The following is a 26,744-nucleotide window of genomic DNA, read 5'->3' on the forward strand; positions in this document are numbered from 1 at the left end:
GTGTTTACGCACACGCACACGTACAAACTTCTCGGTATGAGTGTGCATGGGATCAAGAAATGCAGAAGCTGGAGGCCGACTGACATTCCAGACAGAATAAATATTCCTGTTATGCTTCATTGTCTTGACCACTGTCCCTGAACCACAACCCGAAATAGCTTCTGAAAGACATAGGCACCTGTGATTTATCCTTCTGACCGAAAAAAAAATCTCCTCTGTGATTAAAATTTCTGGATTTTATAGAGTCTTTACATTTTTTTTTCTTTTACAAATGCCCCAAGGAGACACTGAAATGTAATTTCTAAATCAAGGCTCATAGTAATGTTCATAGACTGCGTGTGTCATCAGTTTCCTCAAACAGAGCCCCTCCCTTCCCCTCATATAAATGTGATCTGTGCCACGGATTGTTGCAGATTAATACTAGGAAGTGCTTACTCATCAAATATTGCAGTCGCTAATGTGGAACTGTATGAAAGGTTTGAATCAAGATGCTTGGAAGCCAGTGGAAAATAACATCAGTATAGCAAGATGAGTTTCCACTCTTGATTAATGTGTAAATCCTCTTATGTTGTGGTGTGTCGCTGCCAGCCATCTGACGAAAATACATAAATAGTAATGACTTTATGATCTGCCATGCATTAGGAACACAACATGTTGTATATACACAAACACAGCTACTGTAAAAAATAGAAAGTATATCACACAAGAACAGACACATGAATGCATTGTAAGTGCACATATCTATGTTTGTATGATAGACGCCACAGAGACCCCATACTTGTCTTTATCAGCTGCTTAGTTAAAATGATTTTCCTTGAGTGTCAAAAGTGTCAGAGGCTCAGCAGAGCTTTGCTATGTTGGCAGCTTCTTACAGCTTTACGCTAAAATACACACAGCACAAGCCTTCAAGTGCCTGAATTCCCGTTTTAAGCCTTGTAAAAATGAAAAAAAAAAAGAGGTGGCAAAAAAGAAGAAAAAAAAAAAAAAAAGACAGGATGGAAAATCTAGCCGGGTTCAACCCACATGGATTTAGAAGGCAAATATTGGGATACAGGCTGAGGATGATGGTCCTAAGTATTTTCTGCTGATATTCAGTGTTTTTGAAGTTCACCATTTTCATGCTAAAAAAAAAAAAACTCCAAGCAGAGATTACACAAGAATTTTTATCCTTGGGAGCGTGAAAAATCCCCTGAAACAATATTTAGTCCATGGGACACTAAAACTGCCAAGATAAGGACATTCTTCAAGGTTTGCAGACTAAGCAGCACATATATATTTAGTAGCAGGAAAGACCGTGGGATAAATTGGAAATGATAGATTTATTAAAAATAATTTTTATTAAATGAGTAAATTATTACAGTATAAATTACAAAGGTACCAGAATACTTTTCTTCTGTAGCTGTGCTGAGCCATGAACCATGTTGAATCACACTGATTTACAGTTATGTTCCTGTACCATTTGTTCCTTCTGATACCTGAACTTTGCATATTTTTTGCATAGTTTAAAAAAATCTCTCAGATTTCAACCCACTCTGTAAAGACTCTGTTGTTTTCCCCACAACCCCACAATAGTTCACTCCAATTCAGTTTACAATTACAAGAGAAAGAAATTTCCAAAAGTCCACTCCAGGTTTTACCGCAGATCCCCTCAAAAACAAACCAAATCTGGAAATGAAGACTGAAGAAACAACATCTATATTTGCAGTTCAACAGCAGAGATTATGCACAATACATACAACTAGTACTCATAGTACCTATCGTCAGTCAATCAGTAACTTAGCCAGGTTTACAGTGGCAGCTCCGCTAAATCAGTGGTTCTCAAACTTTTTGAGCCACGACCCCCCCATAATAATCAAGTTAGTGTTTGGGACCTCCACAAAAAATTCAAATTGCACGTAGAATTTTACTGTCACAAACAGACTCAATAAAGTCTATTCTAAGGCAAATTATATCACGGGTTCAACCCATTCCCCACTCTAAAATATGGCCCTCGTTTCCCTCACATTTGTTGAACTGTGCAGGTTGTTATTTTTGTTTTGTTTGTTTTATATTGTTTTGTTATTTTTGTGTTGCAATCATTACAACCCCCCAGGTCTGAGAATCACTGCGCTAAAGTACTGGCAACTCATAGAGAAACTTTGACTGGGAAATACAAAATCCAGAGACCTTCTGCTGGATATGAGCTGGCTAAAATAATGTGGACTTTGCAGCTGGATCTAATGCTCAGGTAAGGCTGGCATTTCTTTCCTCCACTGACCAGAAAATTTGGCCAACAGGACACTGCAGGGTCTTGTTTCAGGGCTAATACATTAGGCGGTATTGGATTGGTGCACAGACTGGCATACTTGCCCTCACCCGATGCTACATTTTAGTATTGGAATGTGAACAACCCTATTTACAGCGGCCGTCTGCTACGGCCTTAGAATGTACTATAGTCCATTCTATAGCAGTGAATATCACGCTATTACAGCCTGAACTGAGAATAACAAGCATTCAGCTCCACAAGTGAACCCTGCTCTCATTTTATGGAAGAAAAGTGAGGAAGGCATCAATGGATAATGAATAAATGGGAAAGGATACATTTGTACATCGCTCTCCAACATACACACAAAACTCAGAGATGAATAATGTCGGTTATATCCCTCTTTCCGCGTCGCATTGTATCACCGCTGACACCAAAGCTCTTAAAAGCTTTCCATTTTCTTTCTGCATAAATTGTGCATATGCATGATGCAGAGCCGGGAGTGATTTGATAAGCTTTTTTTTTTTTTTTTCATGACCCACTAAATTTTATGATGGGCTGGCGTGACATATTTTCACAACACATGCATGATGCATTGACAGGGCAAGTACACGCACTCGCTTATGCACAAACACACACATTCATGCAGAGTTCTTGATAGGCACGTTAGCGCACGTAGGCAGAGAAGTGGCGCACAGAGATGCACACAGACACTAAAAGCTTTCTGCATCCTTTGGTGGTTCCGTCAGCATGACTAAGTGTGCTACATCTCACACTGTTCTCCAGATAGAGCCATGATTTCCCCTGGCATCACACACTCAGCTCCCAATCACTCCACACATGTCAGACCTAATAGCATCTGCTCCGACACACATGCACGCCCACACACACACACACACCTGTAAATACTGCACAGAGGCACACATATTTGAAGGCAATCATATACCCTCCTACACACAAACACACTGGAGGGCTGTGAGTCTCCCTCTCACCGGCAATATGCTGCTGCAGTGGATGTGGGTTTGTGGGCGACTGCAGGCGGAAAGGAGAGGTGTTACCTAAAAACAAGACAGACTGGCCAGCAGCCAAACGAGGAGAGGGTGGAGAGGGAGGAGAGGGAGAAACAGAATGACAGAAAGCAGGTGGGGAGGATGACGCCAGGGTGCCTGCATGCAAAACACAGAAAGTGAGAGGAATATAGTGACAGAGAGGGAGGATAGTGGGAGCCTGAGAGGAAATTATTTGAGGGGGTGTGCATAAGACATTACGCTGTCATAACCATGTCATTGCATCTGTCATAACCAGTGTTTAGGAGTGTTTATGACCATTGTCATTAAGTGTAAGTCAGTCATTTTTAATGCAACCAAGATGATATAACATGTTAATATCTTTGTCACGACAACTTGAAATTATCAAGCTTACAGAAACTATTTAGCTTTATGTTTTAACATCACATTACACTGTCATGACCAGGTCATGACACCTGTTATAAACATGAAGGAGTTTTTATGTTTATAACTGTTGTTATTAGGTGCCTTTTGGTCAATTAAGTCATTTAGCAAATGTGATTGTTTCAGATGGCTTTGTTATGACAACTTGACATTATCAAACTTAAAGAAGTTTCATGTTTCAACTTTACATTAAACTGTCATGTGTGGTTGGTTTTGAAATTGGCTGTCAGACCATTATGAATTGGTAATTAATATTTTCCTTCACCTCAGCTAAAGTGGTACCACATCATAAAACGTTATTTAGGCCAGTTTGACAACAGAGTGCGGTATCAAGGTGATTTAGCTTACGGAGTTAGCTGATTGAAAGATGGCGGTTAGGTAGATCACAAGATAACAAGCAAACCACTGTGTGCTGTTATCTAGCTAGTGTTAGATAGTCAGCCCAGTTAGCTGTGGAGTTAGCTGCCTAATTAGCTGACTCAGCCCTGTGGTGCCGGGAGCCAAATCCGGCAACAGAACCACCTCGGTACTCTATTTGCTGTCATCAAACTGGTCACCATCAGCCTCGGAGGCCAGTATAATACAACTTAGAGACAAGTCCAAAATGTGTCACTTTTCCTGAGGTCAAAGAAAATATTCACACATACTTATAATGATCTTGTGATTGTTAATATCAAAATCACTCACATATGACAGAATGACACAGCGTTAAAACATAAAACTAAACATGTTCTCAAAGTCTGATAATGTCAGTGTCATAACAAAGACATTATCAGGTTATGTTGTCTTGGTGAATGTCAAGTTGTCATAATGAAGACATGTCAAACAATGTCCACTTTGCTTTAAAATTGGCAAAACTGACTGAATGACACTATCAACAGTTATAAACATTCATAAATATTCCCTCATGTTTATGACAGGTACAATGACATGGGTATGACAATAACCAGTAATGACAGTCTTATGCAAATCCTGTCAAAAAGTGCCAGTGCCAAAAAATATGAATGCACGAGAAAGAAAGACTTGGTAGTGCATGAAAAATTCAGCTTGGTTGAGACATTGTAGCCTTTTAATTTCCTCTTAAAATCATTGCTGTCTGTGTTTGACGTACAATCAGATTAGGTGAACTGAACTCTGTGTTCTCTATTTTGCCTGTATGTGCCTGTGTGAGAAGAGAGTCAGTAAGTACAAGTGAGTTTTTATTGGTGTGGATGTGATTAAACGCACATATACTTGTGTGTCTGTGTCTGTGCTCGTGCATGAGCTCGCCTCTGGATTTAGCAAAGCAAATGGGTGTAAATACAGCAGGAGTGGAGTCAGCAGCAGGAGCAGACGTGATGCACACATCGCACAGAAAAGAGTTAGACAGTGCCTTAAGGAGCTTAGATGGGGGAGAAGTAGGAGATACGAGGGGTGAGGGGGGTGAAGAAAGAAATCGGTGGGGATAAAGGGAAAGAAGCAGGGCTACAGGGACCGAAGGAAATGAAGAGAGGGGAGAGTTAGAGAGCAAAAAGGCAGAGAGGAGAGGGGAAGTGGGGGGGGTGTCAGTGTGCTATGACTTGCCTCTTCCAAAACAGGAATTAATCCAATAATCGCTTGGAAACGTTTTGCATATTTCTTCATTCTTCTCATGCACATAACAGACCATCATCTGGTGCAAGTATGTGTGAGACCTGTCAAGACCTCGGAGACACACACACACACACATGCAAGGACAAATCCCATCGCTGTGGGGTTAGTGCACATGTGATGCCACTGAGAGTCGGAGAATCAGAGTCTTTAAGTTTATCTGCCGCTTATTTCAAGTGTCGCTCTGAGTGTCACAAATGTCAGCAGCTCTGCTATAGGCTTTGCCTCCATGTCAGCTCATTAGCACTTGACGCTATAAAGCACACACACTTCAAACCCTCCAGAGCCCGAGAGTCAGTAAATTAACTGCCAGTAATGCAGAAGAGAACAGAAAGACTTCTTATCCTTGTGATGTGATCCATTTATCACCATTTCTCAGTTTCCTTCAGTCTTTGTCCTTGCTCTGTCTTTCGTCTTCTTGTTAACTTCTCCCTTACCACTTTTTTTTTTATTCAGGTGTCTTTCTTTAATCAAATATTGACTACTGTGTGCTCTTCAGGTGCCGGGGAGCACAGGAACATACACGAGAACACAAACATGTAGATGCAAGGGCTGCAAAGTGATGAAAACCTGACATGACAAAGCAGACCTGTGGAAAACTCTGCCAGACACGCACAGTAAACTATACATTTAAGCAAAATTGCAAAGATGATATGTAAATGATCTTGATAAGCCATAAAGAGATTACAACTTGTTTTGCTGGCTAGCACACCTCTGGTCCAGGTGTTCAAACATCTGCTCTCTTCAGCAGTTTATTATTAAAGAAATAATTCAGCATTTTAAAACTAATTTGTTCACTTTCCTGCCAAGAGTTAGGTGAGAAGATCAATACCACTCTTACAGCTGTATGGTAAATATGAAGCTGGAGCCAGCAGCAGGTTAGCTTAGCTTTGCCTGCAGAAAGAAGAATGGGAAACAGGGGGAAACAGCTAGCATGGCTGCTTAAGCTCACTAATAAAACATTATGTCATTTGGTCAGTTCGTACAGTCAGTGTAGAAACAACCATTTCTGGTCGATGCTGGTTGCCTAGCAGCTTGTCTGACTCACAGGAAGTAGGCTGTTGATATAAGCCTGCCATTCTTTCAGTTGACATTCTCCTCCTTACACAATCTGTGTGTTACCACTTAAAATATCCGTTGTTACTTGAAACAACAACAACCTCGTAGCTTCAACCTGCGGGTTAAAAATGGCAAGTTACCTGACTATATGCCAGGGCTTGCAAATATTCCAGTTCTTTTTATCAACAGAAGGAGTGGGTCCTCGTATAAGACCAATGCCCACAGCACTCAACAAGGTCTGGTTCCACACATAATCATTTTGCTATAGTGGAAAAAGGCCCCGCCTGGTTTGTATTTCTTTAAGCCAATCACAATCATTTTTAGGCAGCGTTTAGCCCAGGACACAGCGATGGTGTCTCTGTTAAATAGTGTCGGGGGGGTTGTTATGATGGAACATTTGCTAACTTGAGTGTAAGCTGCTAGGTCAGAGGTGGTTGTTGTTTCCCATGCTCTATGGTTGACATCCAGTGAGTCAGACTACTTCCATGGAGGCTGCCATGTTGTATATCCAAGTTGATATTGTTGTTGACCCAGAAGGGACAAACCAAACACTGGCTCTTCACGTTTTTTATGAGTTCCATGTCCACCATAGTTTCTATACTACATACTTGGAAGGGGAGGGTGAGCTTATTGTTAGGTGCCACTAAACCCTACACACTGTTCCTTTAAGACAGCAAACTCACATTTCTCCCCTCTTGTAGATTTAGCATATCTGCATACTGTATCAAAGCAAACCCATTCATCTCATCAAGTCAGTCATGACTGGTGTTAAACTAGTTCATCTTCCAGTGTTGCATCACACATGCAAGACCAAAATCCTGTGCTGAGAGCTCACAACACACACTTCAGCTTCTTAATTTTATCTACTCAGCCTCTGCAAGGGTATGTTAGGCGGCCACAAAATTTACCTAAATTACACTCCAGTGATCCTGAAATACACGCTTCCAAAGCAGCAGGTGATGAAACATTCACGGCTACAACAGTATGTATCCTAGTTGTAAGTGGTTTCAGTGAATCCGATTGTGTAAAAACAAATACAAATCTAGAGTGTAGTACCTTTAAGCTGCAGTCTTTTAAGAATATCAAAGTGAAACACTATTACCAAGGTCTGCCAATTATAAGACACAAATTTCTTTGCTTCTGAGCAAAGAGCTCTGCTTAACAGCTGCCTGGGGAATTAACTCACTTCCCTGCAGTTTCAGCTGTGCCACATTCTGTCTTTTACAGCTCTGGCACTTGTTGGCATTTTCTCTGCTGAAATATCCACCTTCCTCACCCAGGGGAAGCTTACCTTTCCCTTAATGTGTGAGAAATCATTTAGTGACAGAGTAGCTCCCAGCGTACACAGCAGACAGAGAAAATAATGTGAAGGGTAATACAGAGGTCAAACAGAGAGAGGCAGGGGTCAAACTGAGGCAATTCAAAGCAATTATTATTATGGTACTGCCAATATGTGACTGATCAGTCACATATGAATGGAAACTCAACCCAGAGGGTTTCAATGAATACACAGAAAAAGAAACAGAGGGGAATGCAGTGTAACACACACATACACACACCTTTTTGACCTACATCTCCCATGATTAGCTATGCACAAATAGGACTTCCTCTCCTCCGCCTCACCATGAGTGAGAAGAAGATTAGAAGTTAGCTGCCACTGCCACTGGTGAGCTGAGCTGGAGCTTGGACTGGGCCTGGTCTCCTCCCAGATTTGGGGTAGATTGGGGATTTCAAAGTCAAGAACGTTCAAAGCCTTGGCTGGGGAACGTTCAAAAGAACCACAGCCAGCCATGAAGTGGAGAGGAAAGGAGGGGGGCAGAGTGAGCTACTTACAGTAAACTCTCCCACAGTCTGCAGCAGGGAATGTGGTGGCAGAAAGAGGAGGGGGGTGTGGGGGTGTGGGGGGTGTATGTAAAAAGGGTACATGCTAGTGAAAATAAAGTGTGGACTCCTGTGGGTTAAGTCGATGCGAGGTGCTGAGCAGGTGGAATTTTGCTGACATGTTGGTGAAAAGCTTGAAGCGGGAGCTACAGTTTTGGTAGCAAAAATCATCAATAATACAGAATGTGGGATTGCATTTTAACTGGAATAAAAACTGATGTTTTATGCTGCTGAGAACATCCCGGCTGTTGTTGTGTTCACCTTGAGACCCAATGAGATGGAGCTTTTGCTGCACACTGAATGTTAACAACGTCTCCCGCTCTCACCCAGACTTTTGTAATGTAGAGTGACAAAAAAGCCCAAATGTGAAACCATTAAAATGCACTTTCTTTGAGAAGGAGAGCACAAACCTACAAACATGCACCTTCCGACAGATAAAAACTGCCAATGCAGTGCTTTCTTGGGTGTTTATTTCTCTCTATGGCCCATTTCACACTGGGCAAAAAACTCCATTAACATCTGGCTTTTGCTTTCATTAGGAAAGGGTACAATTGGGATTCAGTCCTGGGTCACAAATAACTCTGCATTAGTCACAGGTATTTATCATCTCCAGCATAGTTTGAACCTGCTTGAAGGTTTGTGTAAACAGATAACCCCTTGTCTGTAGTTGAGCATCTAAACAGTGGATAGGCACATTTTCTTTTCCATAAATTCTTCATAATGAATGTCCTCTTTTATCTTTTATTACTTTTATCTAAAAGCTTATATTGTGAAGCAGCAAAGTCAGGAAATGTGGCGTTTTCATCAGCATTAACTTAATACGATTACAATCCAGCCTAAAGCAAACACGAATCTGTAAACTATAAAATATGCAGACACTAAACTAAAACTAAACTTCAAACCACAGAGATTCAGTTGTAAACTACAAATGAGCTGAGGGCACACAGCTGAACACACAGAGCTGTTCTCCTGCATGCACAAGAGGTGAGTTTTGGCTTTCGAGACCATATCACCAACAAAAACAGACAGGCAAACGGGTCTTAGGGATCACCTGTTCTTCGCAGGTTAATCGGCCTTTAAATCCGTATATATGTGTAATTTTGCAGTAGTATGTGTAGCACAATGCCATTCATTTGACACAATCAAACTGTGGTGACACTTTCATGCCCCGAGGACAGAAAACATCACTGTCACTTCCTTAATCTAGATCACTTTGAAGATTTTACAGTATGAAGTAGATAGGATCATGTCTTCAACTAGGAGATTTACTTTTTAAAAAGGGGATAATTTACATAATGGTGCAGTATATCAAGAAGCCTATGTAGCGATTCTTTTTGCAGAGTGCTGTGTCAGTGAAAACAGAGCAACTGTAGCTTTCAAGCATTATATCTTCAGATACTACCAATAAAGTTATCTCTAGCAGACTACAGGGCAAATACCATACGTCTGCAGTTCATGTCTGGGCAATATGTGAATTTTAGCATCTTAACAAGCACAGCTGAATACTTTACTGCTTTTACTATTGTTTTCACAGTCAGTGCAGACACACACACACACACACACACACACATATATATATTTGCGCACCATTACAGAAAACAAAGAATATATATGTATTTCTCAGTTTAACCGTTCTAAACATCTACTCCTTCTAAAAGATCATCAGTGATTTCTTATGACTTATAAACAGACACTTACTACATTGGTGAAACATTCAGCTTTAATTTGAACTCTAAGCTAAAAATGCTAACCTTTACTGAACCAAGGTAATTGAAAGCCTTTTTCCTTAAATGAACATTTGGGACGAACAACATATAAAATCCTGTGACTGCACAGACTATTGCCTATAACTCTAAAGTGAAATATAAATACATAAATAGGATGGGAGCAGCCCAAGAAGTGCTTTATATATTGAAGTATACCAGTGTGTGCAATACTAACTCTGCTCAAGCATTGTATCTTATTCTGTTAATGGGCTCAGCTCATTCTCTGGGTAACCATTTGAATCCACATTATTGTCATTCCAGAAAGCATAAATAATGTGATGGAAACAGATATTTCTTCATCCAAAGTTCCTCAGTATTATTTGGAAAAATTCAGCCCTGTGATTGTCTCAGCAGAATTTTAAAAAAAGGCAGCACCTACCTTAATAATTTACACATTTAATGCACCAAGATTATTTGTTTCAACTGAAGGATATTCTTATACTTGCCCATTTTTACTGTTGAATTCCTAATTCCAATGTAAAACAGAGTCTTTCATTTTCTAAAACATTTTTCAGAGCATCCATAAACCATCTTCTATCCAATTATAGGCACAGAAGCAGATAATTTTGTTAGGTGAACAGATACAGATACAAATAATCATGTCTCTGTGCACCTCTACTAACCATCATAAGGCCTCAACCAATAACTAGATAGCTCTATGCCAGTAAAGACATAATATGATGCAATGCAATGATAATTCAACAGAAACATTCTGTAAAATATGTCACACTGCAAACTTCTGTGTGTTTATGTTTCATTTTCTTTTTTTCAGGAAAGTGTCCATTGAAGAGGTATATAAATAGACAAAAGACAGACACACTCATGATCAAAGTTTTCAGGCCAGCAGATGTGGCCAGCTACTTTTGGTCTTTAGTGGTGGAATTAGCTGCAGCTCGTGCCTCTCTCTGTTGTTTTTCACCCTGATTCAGCAGTCCTGGACTTTACGCAGAGCCACTGAAAGCTCAGTGGCCACAGGGAATGCCAGCTCATCGACTATTATAATGACGGCCTCCCTATTGCTCTCCGCCTCTCTCTGCCCTTCTCACCAGCACACCATCCCAATTGTCTCCCTCTGTGTCACTCTTTCTGTTGGCGAGCTGTCGTTCTGTTCTTCCAGCTGCACAAAGGCTGGTGTGAGTGTGTGTGATGCAACTGTGGCAGCGCTGAAAGTTCATAGTCAACAGAAACACACAGAATGAACATCCCCAAGGTGGGAATGGATGGATTAAAGATTTTGCTGTTTGGCAAACTGCAAACAAAGATATCATAATGAATGTCGCAGGCTATAATATGAAGAACTCTTTGTGTGAATGGCTTCAAAGCTCAACAGTAAATAATTTCAGTCTTTTTCAGTTAAATCTTCCAGATGGTGACTTACCTTCCTTCAGTCACACAGAAGTCAAACAACATAAAAAAGGAGCAGTACACAGAACTTGTTGCTGATATGACCTTATCGCATGCGTTGTAAACTGAAAAGGACATGAAGGACTCACCTTTAGTTTATCAAAGCGTTCGGTGAGCGAGGACACCTGGTGCTCTCGGTGGCGCCCCACCAGCTTGCAGAGGGCACAGATGAGCTGGTCGTCCACCAGGCAGTACATGTTGACCTTCTCGTTCTCGTGCTCCAGGCAGGTCAGGCCACGGATGTGTGTGTCAGGTACCGGTTCCACCAGACGGTGGCTGGTGAACGGCTTCTTGTTAGGGTGTGTTGCACGCAGGCATCGGTCACAGTACGACACCTCGCACGTGACACACGTCTTGACGGCCTCACGCGGCGGATCCTGCTCGCAGAACTGGCAGCTGATGCGTGGATCCATTTTGGCAACGACAGCAGGGCTGTGGTTTGCGTTGGTGTGGTTAGCGTGATTGGTGTGATTGGCGTGCGGGTGGGAGTGGCTGGAAGTGGCCGGGCTGCCGCGGGCGCTACTTCCACTTGTGCCACCACCGCCGCCGCCGCCAATCGTTCCAGCTATTGTCCCGCTAATGGTGGCGGTGTAGGGCCGCTGCGGCTGCAGGCGCCGGCTCTCGGTGGGGGAGTTGGGGCCGCTGAGGGAGGCCTTTTGAAAGCGGTCAATGATGTTCTGCAGCGTCACATTGCGCTTAAGGCCCTCCAGGCCGCGGTGATTCAGCGTGATGACGTAGCGACAGGTGGGGCACTGAAAGGCCGAGATGGACTCGAGGGGCTTGCTGGTGGAGCAGTGGGACACCAGGATGCGGTGGGCACAATTAAAGCACAGGCTGTGGGCACAGGGCAAGAGCAGGGGGTCTTCAAACAACTCCAGACAGATCGGGCAGGTCAGCTCAGACTCCAGTGTTTCCATCTTCAGTTGAACCAATCTAAAGGTGACATCAAATCCCACGGAAGCTGGCCAATTACCTGCAAGATGAAGAAAATATACATATGAGTATTTACAGTTGAATAGAACAGCAGAAAGTCTGAACAATTCATCAATTTGCCCGTTCACCCACTTCTGATCTTAACCGAATTGGTCATGAGATATTGACTTCAGCTTAGACAGGCCAGACCAACACAGATTCAACAGACAAACACACATTTTCTTTAACTATTATATATCAGCTGCTCAGCTTGCACACACAAAGAAAAAGATGAGTAAAAGTGTTTTATGTATGAGTAGTTACAGTTACAAAATAAACAGGCCTCTAATTAGCAAATCTCACTTTACTTTTGTTCTTTCTGATCTTGTGATCAGTCATGAGATGTTGGCTTCCTGTTAGACGGACTTGAGTCAAGTTTTTAAAGAGAGAATGCATTGCCCAAATTCTCTGATTTCAGCTTCTCAAATGTGATTTTTTTTTTACTTGTTCCTTCAGTCCTAGAAAACTGATCTTTGTATTGTAGACAAAACAAGTCATTTGAGGAGTCACCTTGGACTTTGGGAAACTCTGATAAATATTTTTCACTATTTTCTGACATTTTATGGACCAAACAACTTTCTTGATTAATCAAGAAAACAAGGCTCAACAATAAGGATTGCTTGCTGGCTCAGGGCAAGTAAAATGGCATGTTGGCTTAGAAAATCTAGTGACTCACTTGCCCAACTGAGAAGTGAGAAAAAAAGAATTAAACTATTTGGATAATTAATTAAGTAGTTAAAGTAATTCTTCATGGCAGAAAATGCTGTTTTCACCCTATCAAATATAGAGATTTCTTCATTTCTTTGTTTAATTAAACTTTGGGTTCTGGACTGACAAAGCAAGACATTTAAAGACATCACTAAGGCCTTTGAGACAGGGATGGACATACTTCACTATTTTCTGACATTTTATAGATGTTGCAGCCCTAGATTAAACATGACAATTTGATTTAGTCTTTGTTGTATTTAAAAATAATTGATAATCAAATTGGACAGTAGCAGTAAAGACTGACTTTGGTTTCTGAAGCACTTGATTGTCAAGTGAACAAAAAAAGTTGACGCTGAATCCTGGAAATTGATCTACAGATTCATCAACAATGAAAATAATCATTAATGCAGCTTTTACTAACATACAAAATTTCTTGCTCTATTATATATCAGCTGCTCAGCTTGCACAACTGTCATAAAGACCTCCTTATTGCAACCTTTAACAAATGGTTCCTCCTTCAGAGCTGTATGAGAAGGAGAGGAATGACTGCACGAACAGGGACGACGATAAATGGACGTTGGCTGACTGGTAGGGCAGAAGTAAAAATCAATGGAGTGAAGAGACGAGGAGACAGATGAACAGCAGCAGAAGAGGACAGAGCAAGAGGAACTTGTAAAACAGAGGACCTCTGTATTTCTCACTGACAGACCCCTACGCGCTTCAACTCTTCATTCATCTTCATACATTTTTTTTCCATCTTTCATTCTCCGGCTAACCACTGACTGCCTGTTTTTAATGTTTTTTATGGTGAGATCAGCTTCACTTATCAAGCAATAAACACCTAACCACAAGGACATTTCAACTTTTAAAGTATGATCCCCAACAACAATTTGAAGAGAGACAGTGAGAACACAGCCTGAGCTAAACAAGAAAATTGATTTCAGATCCTCCCCATCTTTCTCCAAGCCCTTCAAATCTCAGCACCTCACCGGCCGCATATCAAGCTGTCTCCCCTGGGCGGCCTTAAAACCACTGACATGAGAAATCACCAGCCCCCTTCTCCCACACACACACACACACACACACACACATCCGTGCTGATTCAGTGGCGTAGCAGCGCAGCTCGCAGTGGCTCTCTATCCTTTAAAAGAAACAAAGCAGACACCGTGAAACTACAGTATTAAAGTGGACGACCTCAGATAGCTGACAGTGACAATTTCATTAGGTGATGCTGAAAGACTGCCCTCATCTGCCTCTGTGCGAGTCATGCAGGATTTACTGATGACTGGCTTTTATTGGTTATGACTAATCAAAAAGTACCTTTCACCTTTGGGACAGGGTTTAAACTCCTGTGAATGACGTGTTTGAAGCTTAGATCATTGCGGACATAAAGATGACTGTGTTCTGACACTGAAAAAACATCGAACTCGCAGGTGGAAACGTGTTATCAAGAAAAAAGGCTTAAGCTGGTCTTTGGCTTCCTCAGAGGTTTAAAGGTACAATTTCAAAGTGAGGATGTGCTGAGCGTGGAATGACTGAGCATCACTGGAAACTGCATATCAGTAAGTTCAGCAGCCTGGTTTTCCAAATTACTGCATGTTTAACGCCTATTACTCAACATAAAATGTTGAACATGTTGAACAGCCTGTCCAATCTGGAATTTCATTCCTGTACAAGATCCCAGTTTTGGTTTTTTTTGCCTGGCTGGCTCTCGTCAGTACAGACACTGCTTTGTCCAAGAAATAGAAAATTCCAGAGAAACTTAGAAAGACTTCCGGTCCTACTGGGAGAAAGCCATGAGGTCGGCAACTATCTGAGCTCCCTGTTCTGCATGTCTAATAATTAATGTTGTTTATTAATGAATAATTAATTTGTTGAAGGTTTGTCTCATATATTACTTTCACCTAAATTCCACAGCCCCATTTATTCTCCATGCCCTTTGTATTGTTATTGTTTATTTGGTTTATCTGTGCCTCATACAATCAGATAATAGTATTAAGATGCTTTGACAATACTGTATTATGTGCAGTCATTCCAATCAAGCCAACCCAATTCAAGTGAAAGATATTTGATAGTCCCAAAAGACTGCTTTGAGTTCATCTTAATCTGCTGATTATTTTATTGATCAGATTTTTATTAAATAAAATTCTGAAAAATGAGAATTGAAAAAAGTAGGATTCACCATTTCTCAGAATCCACAGCGTCTTCAGTTGGCTTGTTTTTACTGACCAACAGTCAAAAAGCAGAAGATTTTTAATTTACTGTCACATGACATGGAAAAGTATCCTTACATTTGAAAAGGTATAACATGAGTATATGTGGCACTTCCGCTCGAAAAATGACTTAAATGACTTGTCAATTCAAAATATAATATCAAAATAGTTGTATTACTGTTGTGTAAACTAATTGCTTTATTAACTAATCAGCTAGGGCTGAGCAGTATATCAATATTTTATCAATGTTGTTGATTTTGCTGAAAAATTTAGGAAGACTAGATATCACTATAGATTTTAGATATTATTCATGATTTTGCAAGTGTTGTCTTCTCCTGGTTTTAAAGGCGACATCACTGTAAAGTGATGTAATTTCCTGAACTTACCAGACTGTTCTAGTCATTATATCCACGTTACTGACGATTATTTATCAAAAATGTCATTGTATTAATATTTTGTGAATGCACCAATAGACATCCCAACAGTGTTGTCATAAGCAATCTATTTATCTATCTGACAGCGATAACTATTGCTAGAGGTGTATTTGCTCAAATATATTGTGAAACCTGATTTTGTCCACATTGCCCAGCATTTGTTGCAGCGCTACTAACTATTTTGCAGCTAAGATATGTTGAGGTTATTACCTTAATCACTTCAGTCTAACTCTAGATGAATAATAAAATTCACAACTTGTCAAAACATGCTTAAGTACGCCCTTGTCTTGCTACTGAATTGATTTAATTGTCCATATTAAGTTATACCGAGTTAGCTCTGCCATCCACAGCCCATTTGTAACTTAATTGTGCTGTGACACTCTCCTGACTCAGTGGTGCGAATTCGGCTGCATTGAAAACTCAGCATTGCACAACCAGCCATAATCTAAGGACATGCTGGAGACAGGACTGTATAAAGACAGAAGCAGAGCTCAGAGGCTCAAACTCATTTGCACTAACAAAAGTCTCCTCCCTCCTGCTGCACCAGAAACCATGCCTAGACACTGAGCTGTGTTCAAAGCAAACATGATTTGAGCAGCAGCTAAGTGCTTGGGAAAGGCACTCAACTGAAGAAAGTAGTTATATGCAGGCAGTGGCTTTTGTTACAAAATTCATTATCTGGAAAAGAAATAAATAACCGCTCGCAGCCACTCAAGCAGATATTACGCTGATAAAAGGCAATGGGCATTGTGCTTGTGTGCAAATAAATGTGTGTGTGTGTGTGAGAGAGAGAGAGAGAGAGAGAGAGAGAGAGAAAGAGAGGCTGTATATGAGTATACATTTTAAGTAGCGTGTCCATAATGTCCTCCTCCAATATTCACCTTGGTTGCTATTTATCAGATGCTTTATATGGTTGTTATCACACAGGCTGGCCGTGTACGGGATAAAGAGGGAGACCGAGAGTTCAGAAGAAAACCAGAGTGAGCGAGTGTGGGGTTCTGCTTCATCACACCAACAATAGGCCTAATTTATCTCTACTGTATCAGACAGCGGACAACCAGGGGCAGACCAGTGGAAACAGGATGCAGGGGGAAGGTGGTGATGTGGGGAGGCAAGGACAACCATCAAGACCTTTTCATGACAAGCAAGGCCACTGTTCCCTCCAGTCTGTGGACTCGAGGTACAAATATGACATAATTTCCCCTGAAAAACCTCTAGCCTTAAAACTTTATGGTGGATATTCCACTTATTAGATTTAAAAAAAAAAGAATAAGACAGATGTGGGTAAGAGAAACAGTTTTTTAATACTTTAACTTTTTGAACTTTGCATACAGATATAGTTCACAAGTGCCAGTTAGTTATTCAGTTAGGTACTATTACTCATTTTTATGAGCACAGGTCAGAGGCGTTTTGATAGTTTAATCTGCAATAGAAATACTTCCCCTGTGTCACTGGTATCTATCCTTATTTGCTTTCTCAGGCGTTACTGGAGCACAGAGCAAAAAGGGGCAGAACTTAGGACTGAATTTAGAGACATGAACAAAATATTTCTAAACACAGCTAAACCTTTTTCAGTTTTTGAGATATGCTTATTTTATGACATGAACTATTTACCTGCTTCTCTACTCCTCTGGCACCAGTTCACTGTGCTGCCGCCACCACTGCACCACAAATAAAACTGCACCATGACATAACATAATGGTGTCATCGCCTCATGATACTAGTTTACAACGTGCTGATGTGAAAGACAGAAGCCTCAGTTTTCAGCTGAACACGAAGTGAATGATCAAGCTATTATGGGTTTTAAGAAAGGAAAATAGGGAGTACTGAACTGGGTCAAAAAAGTAGTCTTGGTAATGTAGGAAGATGAAAAATCAGAATAGGGGCAGTAATTAGATGAAAATAAAACCAACCATGATTGTTCAGCTTATTGAAAAAGAAAGTGTCATTAATATTTGGCAGTCTGGAAAGATTCAAGGCACTTGAAAAATCTTTATTTGTTTCGACTCACAAAGTCTTCATCAGGGCGTAGCTTTGCCCTGATGAAGACAGTGTTTTATTTTCATCTATTATGTTTTTTTCTTTTTTATATAATCAAATTAAAACAGGATTATGCAAACATCGATCTCCTGCAGCCACTTTGGTTCAGCCCGTGAGAGACCCATTTTAAAAAGAGTTAAATCGTCCTACTTTCTAAAACAAAATGAAACAAATGCATTGTGTTGATGAAGTTGTGTGTCACTGAGAGCGGCTTCAGGCTGACCAACAGTTCAGCTCCACATAGCCGCTGTTTCAGTGGTGAAATCTGTCAACAACAGGAAACAAGGCACACATTCATTAAGCCTCTCAGGATACACATTGATTCAAGATCATCAGGTCGCTGTACGGCCATGTGAACTCTGCTCTGGATTCAACAAAGAACAACAATGTCTTTTCATTAAAGCACCACAAATAAAAGAAGAAAATATATGCCAATCAATACTTAGTTATTGCACTCCAGGAGATGATTTTCTTTAAATCCCGCCTCTCTGTTCAGCAGTATTTGACAAATAAAAACACAGGAAGTTACACAAATCCCTCAGTTTACTTCTTCCTCAGAGAAATAAACCATATGTCATCACAACAAATATACTGTGGGATTGTACATCTGTCAAGACAGCAGAATCATAACTAGAAAACAATCCGCCACATGTACAGACACTGAAACAGAATCAATTATTAAGCATCATATCAATAGAGCTGAGTGCATGATCCGTGTCGTGGATATGTGCAACTGTCCAATTCAAATGTTGACTGACTCAGCAGTCTTCCTTTATTCCTGAGGACGGAGCTCAACAGTGCTGCTTATGCTGATGTTAATGTGACTGTGCTTAACGGAGCATGGCGTTATAATTAACACCAAGCTTTAACACACCATCACCAGGCCCATTAAGCTTTAGCTATGTCACTCTGGGGAAACTGTGCTGGCTATGATGGGAGCCACTTAGGGACGAGTCGCTGGCTTCATGGTAAAGGCAAGGTTTGTTCTGCAGACAGTCACAATATATTGATACACACACAGACACACACAGAGATACACACAGCTAGAGCTGCACCGCATTTGCAAGTGCAAAATCTTTCTGTCTCGTTGTCTCTCTACATCTGCCATTCTTGTTAAGGTGAAGTGTCCCATCTGGACAGAGAACAGCTTGAGCTGGTGCTTGAGGAAAAACACTCACAGTCACACAAATACACCACACACACACACACACACACACACACACACACACACAGACACAAATCTGTAAGGCACCAACTCTGATATATTGTTGCTCTGATTAATGTAGCAAGATTTTTAGGTCTCACTCAGAGCTTTTCGCAGAACATTTGGAAAACAAAAACAAAAACAGGGACATCATTGATGATTCATTAGTCCTGTCTGAAGAAGCACAGCTAGATAAATAATTTTCTTTAGCACACATGTTCAGACTGTGAAATTTAACCTGCTTATACTTTATACATTTGTTTCTGACATCCTTTCAACAGGGAAGAGGACACATCCAAAAGAAGAAAGACATCTCAGACCTGCTGCTATTGTAAATGGCTTTGATACTTTAGATAGACTTAGATGGGAGCTTGATGTTGTTGTTTGTCGCACACAACAGGCTCCTTTATTTGATTATGTAAAAATCCTTTTTTAGTGTTTTAGGGATCTAATAGAGACCTGTATGAGCTTTACAGGTATGCAGTAGCACAATATACAATTATTCAGCACTACCACTATGTATATGCTGTGTGCAGGACACCAAGTGCAGGAGTGGGCACCAGAACAGTCCAATCATAGACATGGTAAGTATAATAATAATAATAATAATAATAATAACATGGTTATACGCTCCTCTCAGAAACATCTGTGTCTATGGAAGCCTTTTTCTGCCAATGTGATGGAATAAAGGAGATCCTGTAAATCCACATAATGAGAAACATTCTTGAAATAATTATTATGTATCTCATAATAATGAGAAACCTTCTCAAAATAGCTTATTTTGCAATGTTAATTAATATCTTCTGAAAATTCCATATCATTACAAAATCCTAACTAAACATTTTGAGATACTAAATCATTGTTTCGAGATAGGCTAAGTAAGTCATCATTTTGAGATACTACTTTTTAAATAAACTGTTTTTAATCACTATAGATAAAAGTTATCACAGCCATTAAAATGAATAATAAAATATGAATATTTGGCACCATTTATTCTGATGTCTTTATATAGGCTGACACTCTGTCAGCACTCAACTAACTTCCAGTGTCCCTGCTGATGATGATCATCAATCATAATAATCCTAATGATGAATTATTTAAATTTAAGATGAAGCACACTTACAATAGACATGCACTATTAGACCATTTTACGCAATAAAATATATAAATAATTGCTTAATTATAAGGTCAGAATTAAGGACATTTTATCTAGATCTGGTTCATAGAAGCTCTTTACATACATATTGTGTGTGGGTACCACAAAGCAATTATGCTTCGGGCACCCAAATGTCCAGCAACAGTCCTGCAATCACACGTCTGAGGCTTGTCCAGGTCTTAAACACATCAGCTGGGGCAGATGGAGTTTGATAGGAAATAGTGAAATGGCAATCAAGCTGCTATATCTTGTAACTGTGGAGGTCATAAGTTTAAAGGTGAAGGGTGCTTACAAATTACTGTCCTAGAAACATTTTATAAGTATAAATATGTATGTAAATATTTATGGCTACATGGTATAGTATTGTGTATAAATGGAAAATACCCATCCAATGTAATTCAAATGAAAGGACCCAGAGTGTAACCCAGCAACTGTGTTTGTTGTGACTGCGTTTGTATCTGTACATGTGCACCAAGGTATTTTTATGCTTCAATTAGATCCAATAAAATGCTGCAGTAGTAATGAATTCCAGCACCGGTTTATGAGACATGACCTTGGGGGGTTCCTCAAAATAGAAATAGAACTGATGTCACGGTTTCTGTCATTTCATAATGCAGCAAACATCAAAACAATAAAAGAGGCTGTTTGTTTAAAAGCACAGTCACAGTCCCCTGGGTGTGTGATTGCATGTGCGTGAATTCACTCTGTTGACGCATGCATCAGTCTACAGAAAAGGCATTTGTGGAACAAAGATGATTATCCTTGTATAAACAATCTACTTGTAAAAACCAAATTGCTCCCCCCTGAATTGCAGAGGCCCAGCTGCACAGCCAAAACGAGAGCTTAATGGACACTTGATGACGTTGGGATGAAGGCGCAATAGTTGAAACAAATCACCACACCTAGACCTCTGAACCACATATACAAGTGCATTCCCTGTACAGCAGTAGCATATATTTATGTGTTCAAAGGGGCATTGTCTTGCAACTGATAGAATGTTTGTTCAAACCCCACCAAAAATATTAATCTAATCTAATCTAAACTAATCAAATCCATACAAAACAAGATTTTTTCCTTTCAAACCTTGAGAGGTTGAAAATACAGAATGCATAATGTCCTAATATTGTCTGGACGTAACCACTAAATCCTACTTTCTTTCCTGAAAGCATTTCACTTCAAAGATTTGTAGGACGTGCTGAGGTGCAACCAGAGCCAGATGTTAAACATCTATCACACAGACTTGTTCCCCTGGTGGAAAGCAGAATAAAAGGTTACTTCCAGGAAATGCTCTGCTTCAGTGCAAGGTGGATTATATGGGTATTAACAAGGCATGTACATGCATCCATATGTGGATCCCTAACCTGAACAAACAAACTGACACACACACGCTGACTTGTACTTGGACACTTCTCTAGTATCTGCGGCCTTCATCAGTGGCAACTGACTCTATGAGGATCTACAGTGCATTATCACTTTTCATTGTCAGATCAACGCCCCCTCATCCACCCAGACCCCGACCCAATCCCTCCGCCTGCAGTCCCAGTACTCAGTCTTCCCTCAGTATACCTGGAATCCATCCATCTCATGGGAAGCTGTCAATCACAAGCTTATCACGGTGGAGGAAGAAGAGCAGAAAATCACATAGTTGAGGTTTAAAGGCCCCAGAGACCAAGACAACTGTAAACAAGAGCAGCAGGGGGTTGGAGATCTTCTTTTGCAGGGGCTTTAGAAAACACACCCTGAGACATTGCCATGTTTATACCTGCGGGGCGTTAAAGCTGGGGAAAAAATAACATTTGTATTCTCGTTATGGGAAAATGACATAACATAACCGCTTGTCTCGACTGTTCTTTGTAGCTAAATGTTTTTTGGTATATGGGACTGGGATAAAAATAAGTGAGATGTTACTTATGAGACAAATTTTTGGGGAAAAAAAGTTAATTGAAGCCCCAAACAGTGAAGTAATTATTTTGTCCTCTAATCCTGTATACTGCAGGTGATAGAAAAATTTAAATAAGTGCAAAACTTGAAAAATGACCTCAAAATGGAGAGAGGATATCTACAGTAAGTTAGAGGCACTCCTCGTACTATTGTGTTTAAAAGTCACAACATGTCCTCAAATATTCAAGAAATATCCACAAAAATATATTATAAGACTGACAAACAGTTTAAACATGACAAGTGTGACCAAACACTATTGTTCAAGAGAAAGCTAACAAACAGGACCTTCAGTTTACCAGCCTGCATGTCAAAGCACACAAAGTTCACTGATGGTTCAGCTTACAAAGATAGACAGATAGAGGAGGTTCTCCTTTCTTTCAGCTTTGTTGTTGAGAGACTTTTGATAAGATCAGGTCGATACCACCCTCATGTCTGCATGTACGCTATTATGAAACTAGGGACAGGAAACAGTTAGCTTAGCTCAGCTAGCCTGGATCTTTCTAAAGGCAAAAAATCCACCTGCCAGCTTCTCCAAAGCTCTCAAATTAAAACAATATATGTGCTTGTTACATGTTCTACAAAAAACAAAGTGTAAAAAATTACACATTATAGTTTCATGTGCAGGAATATGTTTTGGCTTCTCTGGTTGCCTGGCAACCTCACAATGAAGACAGGATGCTAGCATGTGTTGTTTTTATGGTAAAGTTTTGTATGAATTAAAAAACATTAGATATGACAGGTTAATTAGCTTTGGACAGAACCAGGCAAATTATTTTTCTATTTCCAGTCTTTAACTTAAGCTAAGCTAACAAACTGCTAGCTGTTACTAACTGAATGTAAACATGAGAGTGGTCCTAGTGGGCCTGTTTTCCAAAATGTTGAACTATTCCTTTGTTTTTCTCTTTTCCTTTTCTCTTTTTTGTATTCCTCTTTCTCCTTGTTCTGGGAAAAAAGCTGAAAGTAAACATTCCTAACTTCAATTCACTGGTGTTTCAACTGACACCAGGGTGGTAACATAAAACATTTTGGGTCAACAGTTGCTTCAGTGTTAATTCCAGTGTGAACTAGTACAATAATTGTTCGCTAGAGGCCAACTGCATTCATAGAAGCCATCATGTTGATTCTCTACCGTGGTTTAGGGCTGAACAAAGACAGATGCTATTCAACTGACAAGCCCAGTCTGTAGTCTGTGACCTCAATCTGCTGCTGTGGACCTGTTGTTTTGCAGCGAGCATTCCACAACTCTATACAGGCAAAAGGTTAAAGATGCTAATAACAAATTAAAGTCTTTCTCTGCTTGCTTGCTCATGTGAAACAGTAACACATTACTAATTAAAAACCTGCCTGAGAGGAAACAGAAAAATGGAGCTTGGAACTTTTACGGAGCGAAGAAAATGTTCAAACAAGACACAGCAAGATGGTGGTTTCTCTCTCTACATCGCACCCTGACTTTTCCAAAACAAGGTGCGTTTATTCAGCACTTTATGAGGTAACCAAATACCTCCAGCCAACACGTGCCTTTCCACAGAGACTGGCTGGCCTGTTTGTGCGATGCTGGTAAGTCACAGACCTTCACACATTATAATCAATGGTACACACATTAATAGGACGGATAAAAACACCTTAATGCAGCACTACTGTATGAATGCTTTCATTAGTGACTGTGTTAGCAAACATAACTCTCAAGCCCTGGCCCTAAATATGCCATTTAGCCTAATCACCTCAGCGGAGCTTTTAAAACAGAAAGAAACGGGACATTGTTTGACTCGATTCAGTGGCATTCACTCACATGAGTGGATTAAAATGCTGGCATTTTCCGGAGGGCAATTTATTTTAGCAATTGGGGTTAAAAATACCTACGGGCATAAGAGACATGTCAGGACCAGGCACTGCTGAGTTTTGCCAGACACCGAGAGCAATGCAGGTATTTACATCTTTGGTTTTTGGAAAAAAAGAGAGCCCTCCAGCTGACCGGAACGCACCAAACTGTACATACAATTATATAAGTGGGATCAAGCAGCACATTAAACTGGCTGTGTTACATTTCCGTGCAGTTTTTGACAGGAGCCATGTGTCTCAACACAGCTGCTTCACGGGATAAAAAGGAATACTTCAGCATATGAGAAACTGGCCAGGGTTCCCTCGGCCACCCCCCTTCATTCTCACTGTTCTCCCTTCATCTTTTCCTCTCCTCTTCCTTTACTCTCACTCTTCCTCCTGCCTCCACTTGCCCAGTCTTTCCCTTCTCTCTCTCTCTGTCTTTCTCCCTCTTTTCATGTCTTTCTTCCTCTTTTTTCCTCTTTCTTGCCAGCAGCCCTCAGAGCGGGCTGGTTTCACCAAACATGTGATTCCTATTCATAGAATGTAAACAGTAATGCAGCCAAGCCGGTGTTTCCATTTCACATTCAGTGCAGCTGAGCAGGCTGGCTTATGTTTAACCCTCTAACTGCTGCACCGGAGACAGCTCCTATTACAAAACCAATTTCAACACAAATCTACAATATGTTACATCAGTGCATCCACAAACACTGCACTGGAAATTAATCCCCAAACTAATTTAGTTTATACATTACTTTCAAATTATTTAGTCTCAGCCTGCATGAGCTGCTAAAAGATTTCCAACAAAAGCCACTTTTTCAATTGCCTTGCGAGCATCTGTCATGCTTCAAGGTCAGCCTGCTCTCTTCCAAAACATCAGTGGGACGTGACAAAGGCGGCACGCAGAGCTGTGACTCGCTGCACCAGTTAGCGCTCCCATTCCCTGGTTACCAGTGCTCGCTCTTGATGGGGAAAACATGGGCTGGGACTCTGGGGACAAGTTATCTCAGTTCACCTCATTGTGCCTCAGTTGATCTCACAGAAACACCCTCTATTATGTAACACGTAACAGAAAGAAATTCTGCATGAATGATGCTGGCAGAGGAGGAAGCTGGTGTGTTGGTCCACTTATTGATGTACTGGATGTCATCCAAAGTTAGTTTTGGCACTGGTATGATTTATATGTTAGTAAATATATTCATATAGCAATAATATACTGATATTGTAATTTTTCTTTGTATATAAATGACAGATTGGATGCTGAAAATATATGACAAATAGAGCCAATGAAAGGATTTCTACAGTGTCACATAAAGTGGAGATTTTTCTATACAATTTAACCCTTGTTTGCTAAATGTGTTTTATACTCATTACAGAGTAATTAAAAATGATTTCTCACAATTTAACATGATTTGAAAATGTGTTCATATAAGCCATCTATGAAACAGAGGAGGAGGTGGTACGTGTCTGCTACTGAATCTAGTGTTTGAGGAGCTTTGTTTTCTTCTGTTTCCATATATGTAAATAGGATTTTGAAGACTCCCACTATGACCGCATTCTATATAAAATCAGCTGCGCTTGTGCATTTGGGAAAATGTGTTTGCTTTGCTTTTCTCTGTCTGTCTCTTACACACACCTACTGCATTTTTAAAAAAAAAGCAAGCATGTGCACAGTGCAACCCTGTGTCCTAGAAATTACATTTATATTTTACTGTGTTGTTTTAATAGTTAAATTATGATAGCAGAAGTAATTTCTGCCTAGATTATGTTCATAGACAATGTTTCATGGAAACAATGCATTTATATAACGTGTTGGATTTACAAGGAGGTGATTTGGGTGGATGGTGGGTGTATAAAAAGTGGGACTTAAATACCACAGTGCGGAGTTTGTGTCCAAACTCTGGCAACAAAAGCACTTCGGTTTGGGAAAGGTGTGGAAATATTGCGATTTTGGGTAGGTTTTGGCAAAAAAGCAATTTGGTTAAGGGTATAGATTGTTATTTTAGTTAAATATTAATAAAGAGAATCTCGTGTCACACACACACTGCTGACTTTTAAATAATGCTGTAGTCATTACAACTTGATAGTGTTTGCCAAGTTTGCCTGTTTTGGTGGAAAACAAATTAAATATGTTGTCAGTGCCATGTTTACTGATAAGTTCAGTATTTCTGTGACTTGCCAGATACGTTAATCAATATAATTTCTCCATTATGGTAATATACTCATATTTTGGTCAGCATTACGTTTCTGTCAAAACATATTTGCTATTGTTGTTGTACTGTTGTATATAATACAGGCTGGCACACTGCCATGTAGTTTTATGGTGTGTATTTGAGATGTTCCAATACCATTTTTTCTTTCCCAATAATGATTTTGATACCTGAACTCTGCTAACACGGAGTACTGAACTGAGTATGTGTGAAAAACAACAAAAAACAAAAACTAATTTAACACCAGTCTGCTGCTCATCCTGTATGGACGTGGTATCATTACTATCATCTTTGCATTGTCTGTCTCAGCTTAAACACTTTGTAAAACTTGAACGAATACACACAGAGAATGAATGTGAATGAACATAACTTTGCCATTCTGGGAAACAAATGGAACATGAGATGCTACTGGGAAGTAGCAAGGATAATAAATGACATGGACATGGTATCACTGACAGAAGCATTTGAGGGAGTATTGGAGGCTTCTTCTGATACATACACATGGCCAGTGTTTGTTTTGTCTATATGTTCACATGCAGGTGTCTCACAGCATCACAGACCATATGACTGTTCAGGCTTGTTGCTGTAGGAGCAGCCGGGTGTGCGTGGTTGGATA

The 26,744-nt window shown here is 40.2% G+C and overlaps 1 protein-coding gene across 5 annotated transcripts in view; it reads right to left on the reverse strand.

Annotated features, from left to right (window-relative positions):
* The window catches only part of mid2 (midline 2), a 230,590-nt gene that overhangs the window by 90,028 nt on the left and 113,818 nt on the right, over nucleotides 1-26,744 (reverse strand). For all 5 annotated transcript variants that reach the window (XM_084719044.1, XM_084719045.1, XM_084719043.1 and 2 more), the window contains one exon: nucleotides 11,522-12,405. In XM_084719044.1, coding sequence (XP_084575170.1) covers nucleotides 11,522-12,349 — 828 coding nt within the window. In that variant the 5' untranslated portion in view covers nucleotides 12,350-12,405. The remainder of the gene's footprint in view (nucleotides 1-11,521; nucleotides 12,406-26,744) is intronic.

This window comes from Lutjanus erythropterus, chromosome 5 (genome assembly GCF_056507025.1).
Source record: "Lutjanus erythropterus isolate fLutEry1 chromosome 5, fLutEry1.hap2, whole genome shotgun sequence".
In the NCBI taxonomy this organism is placed as follows: Eukaryota; Metazoa; Chordata; class Actinopteri; order Lutjaniformes; family Lutjanidae; genus Lutjanus; species Lutjanus erythropterus.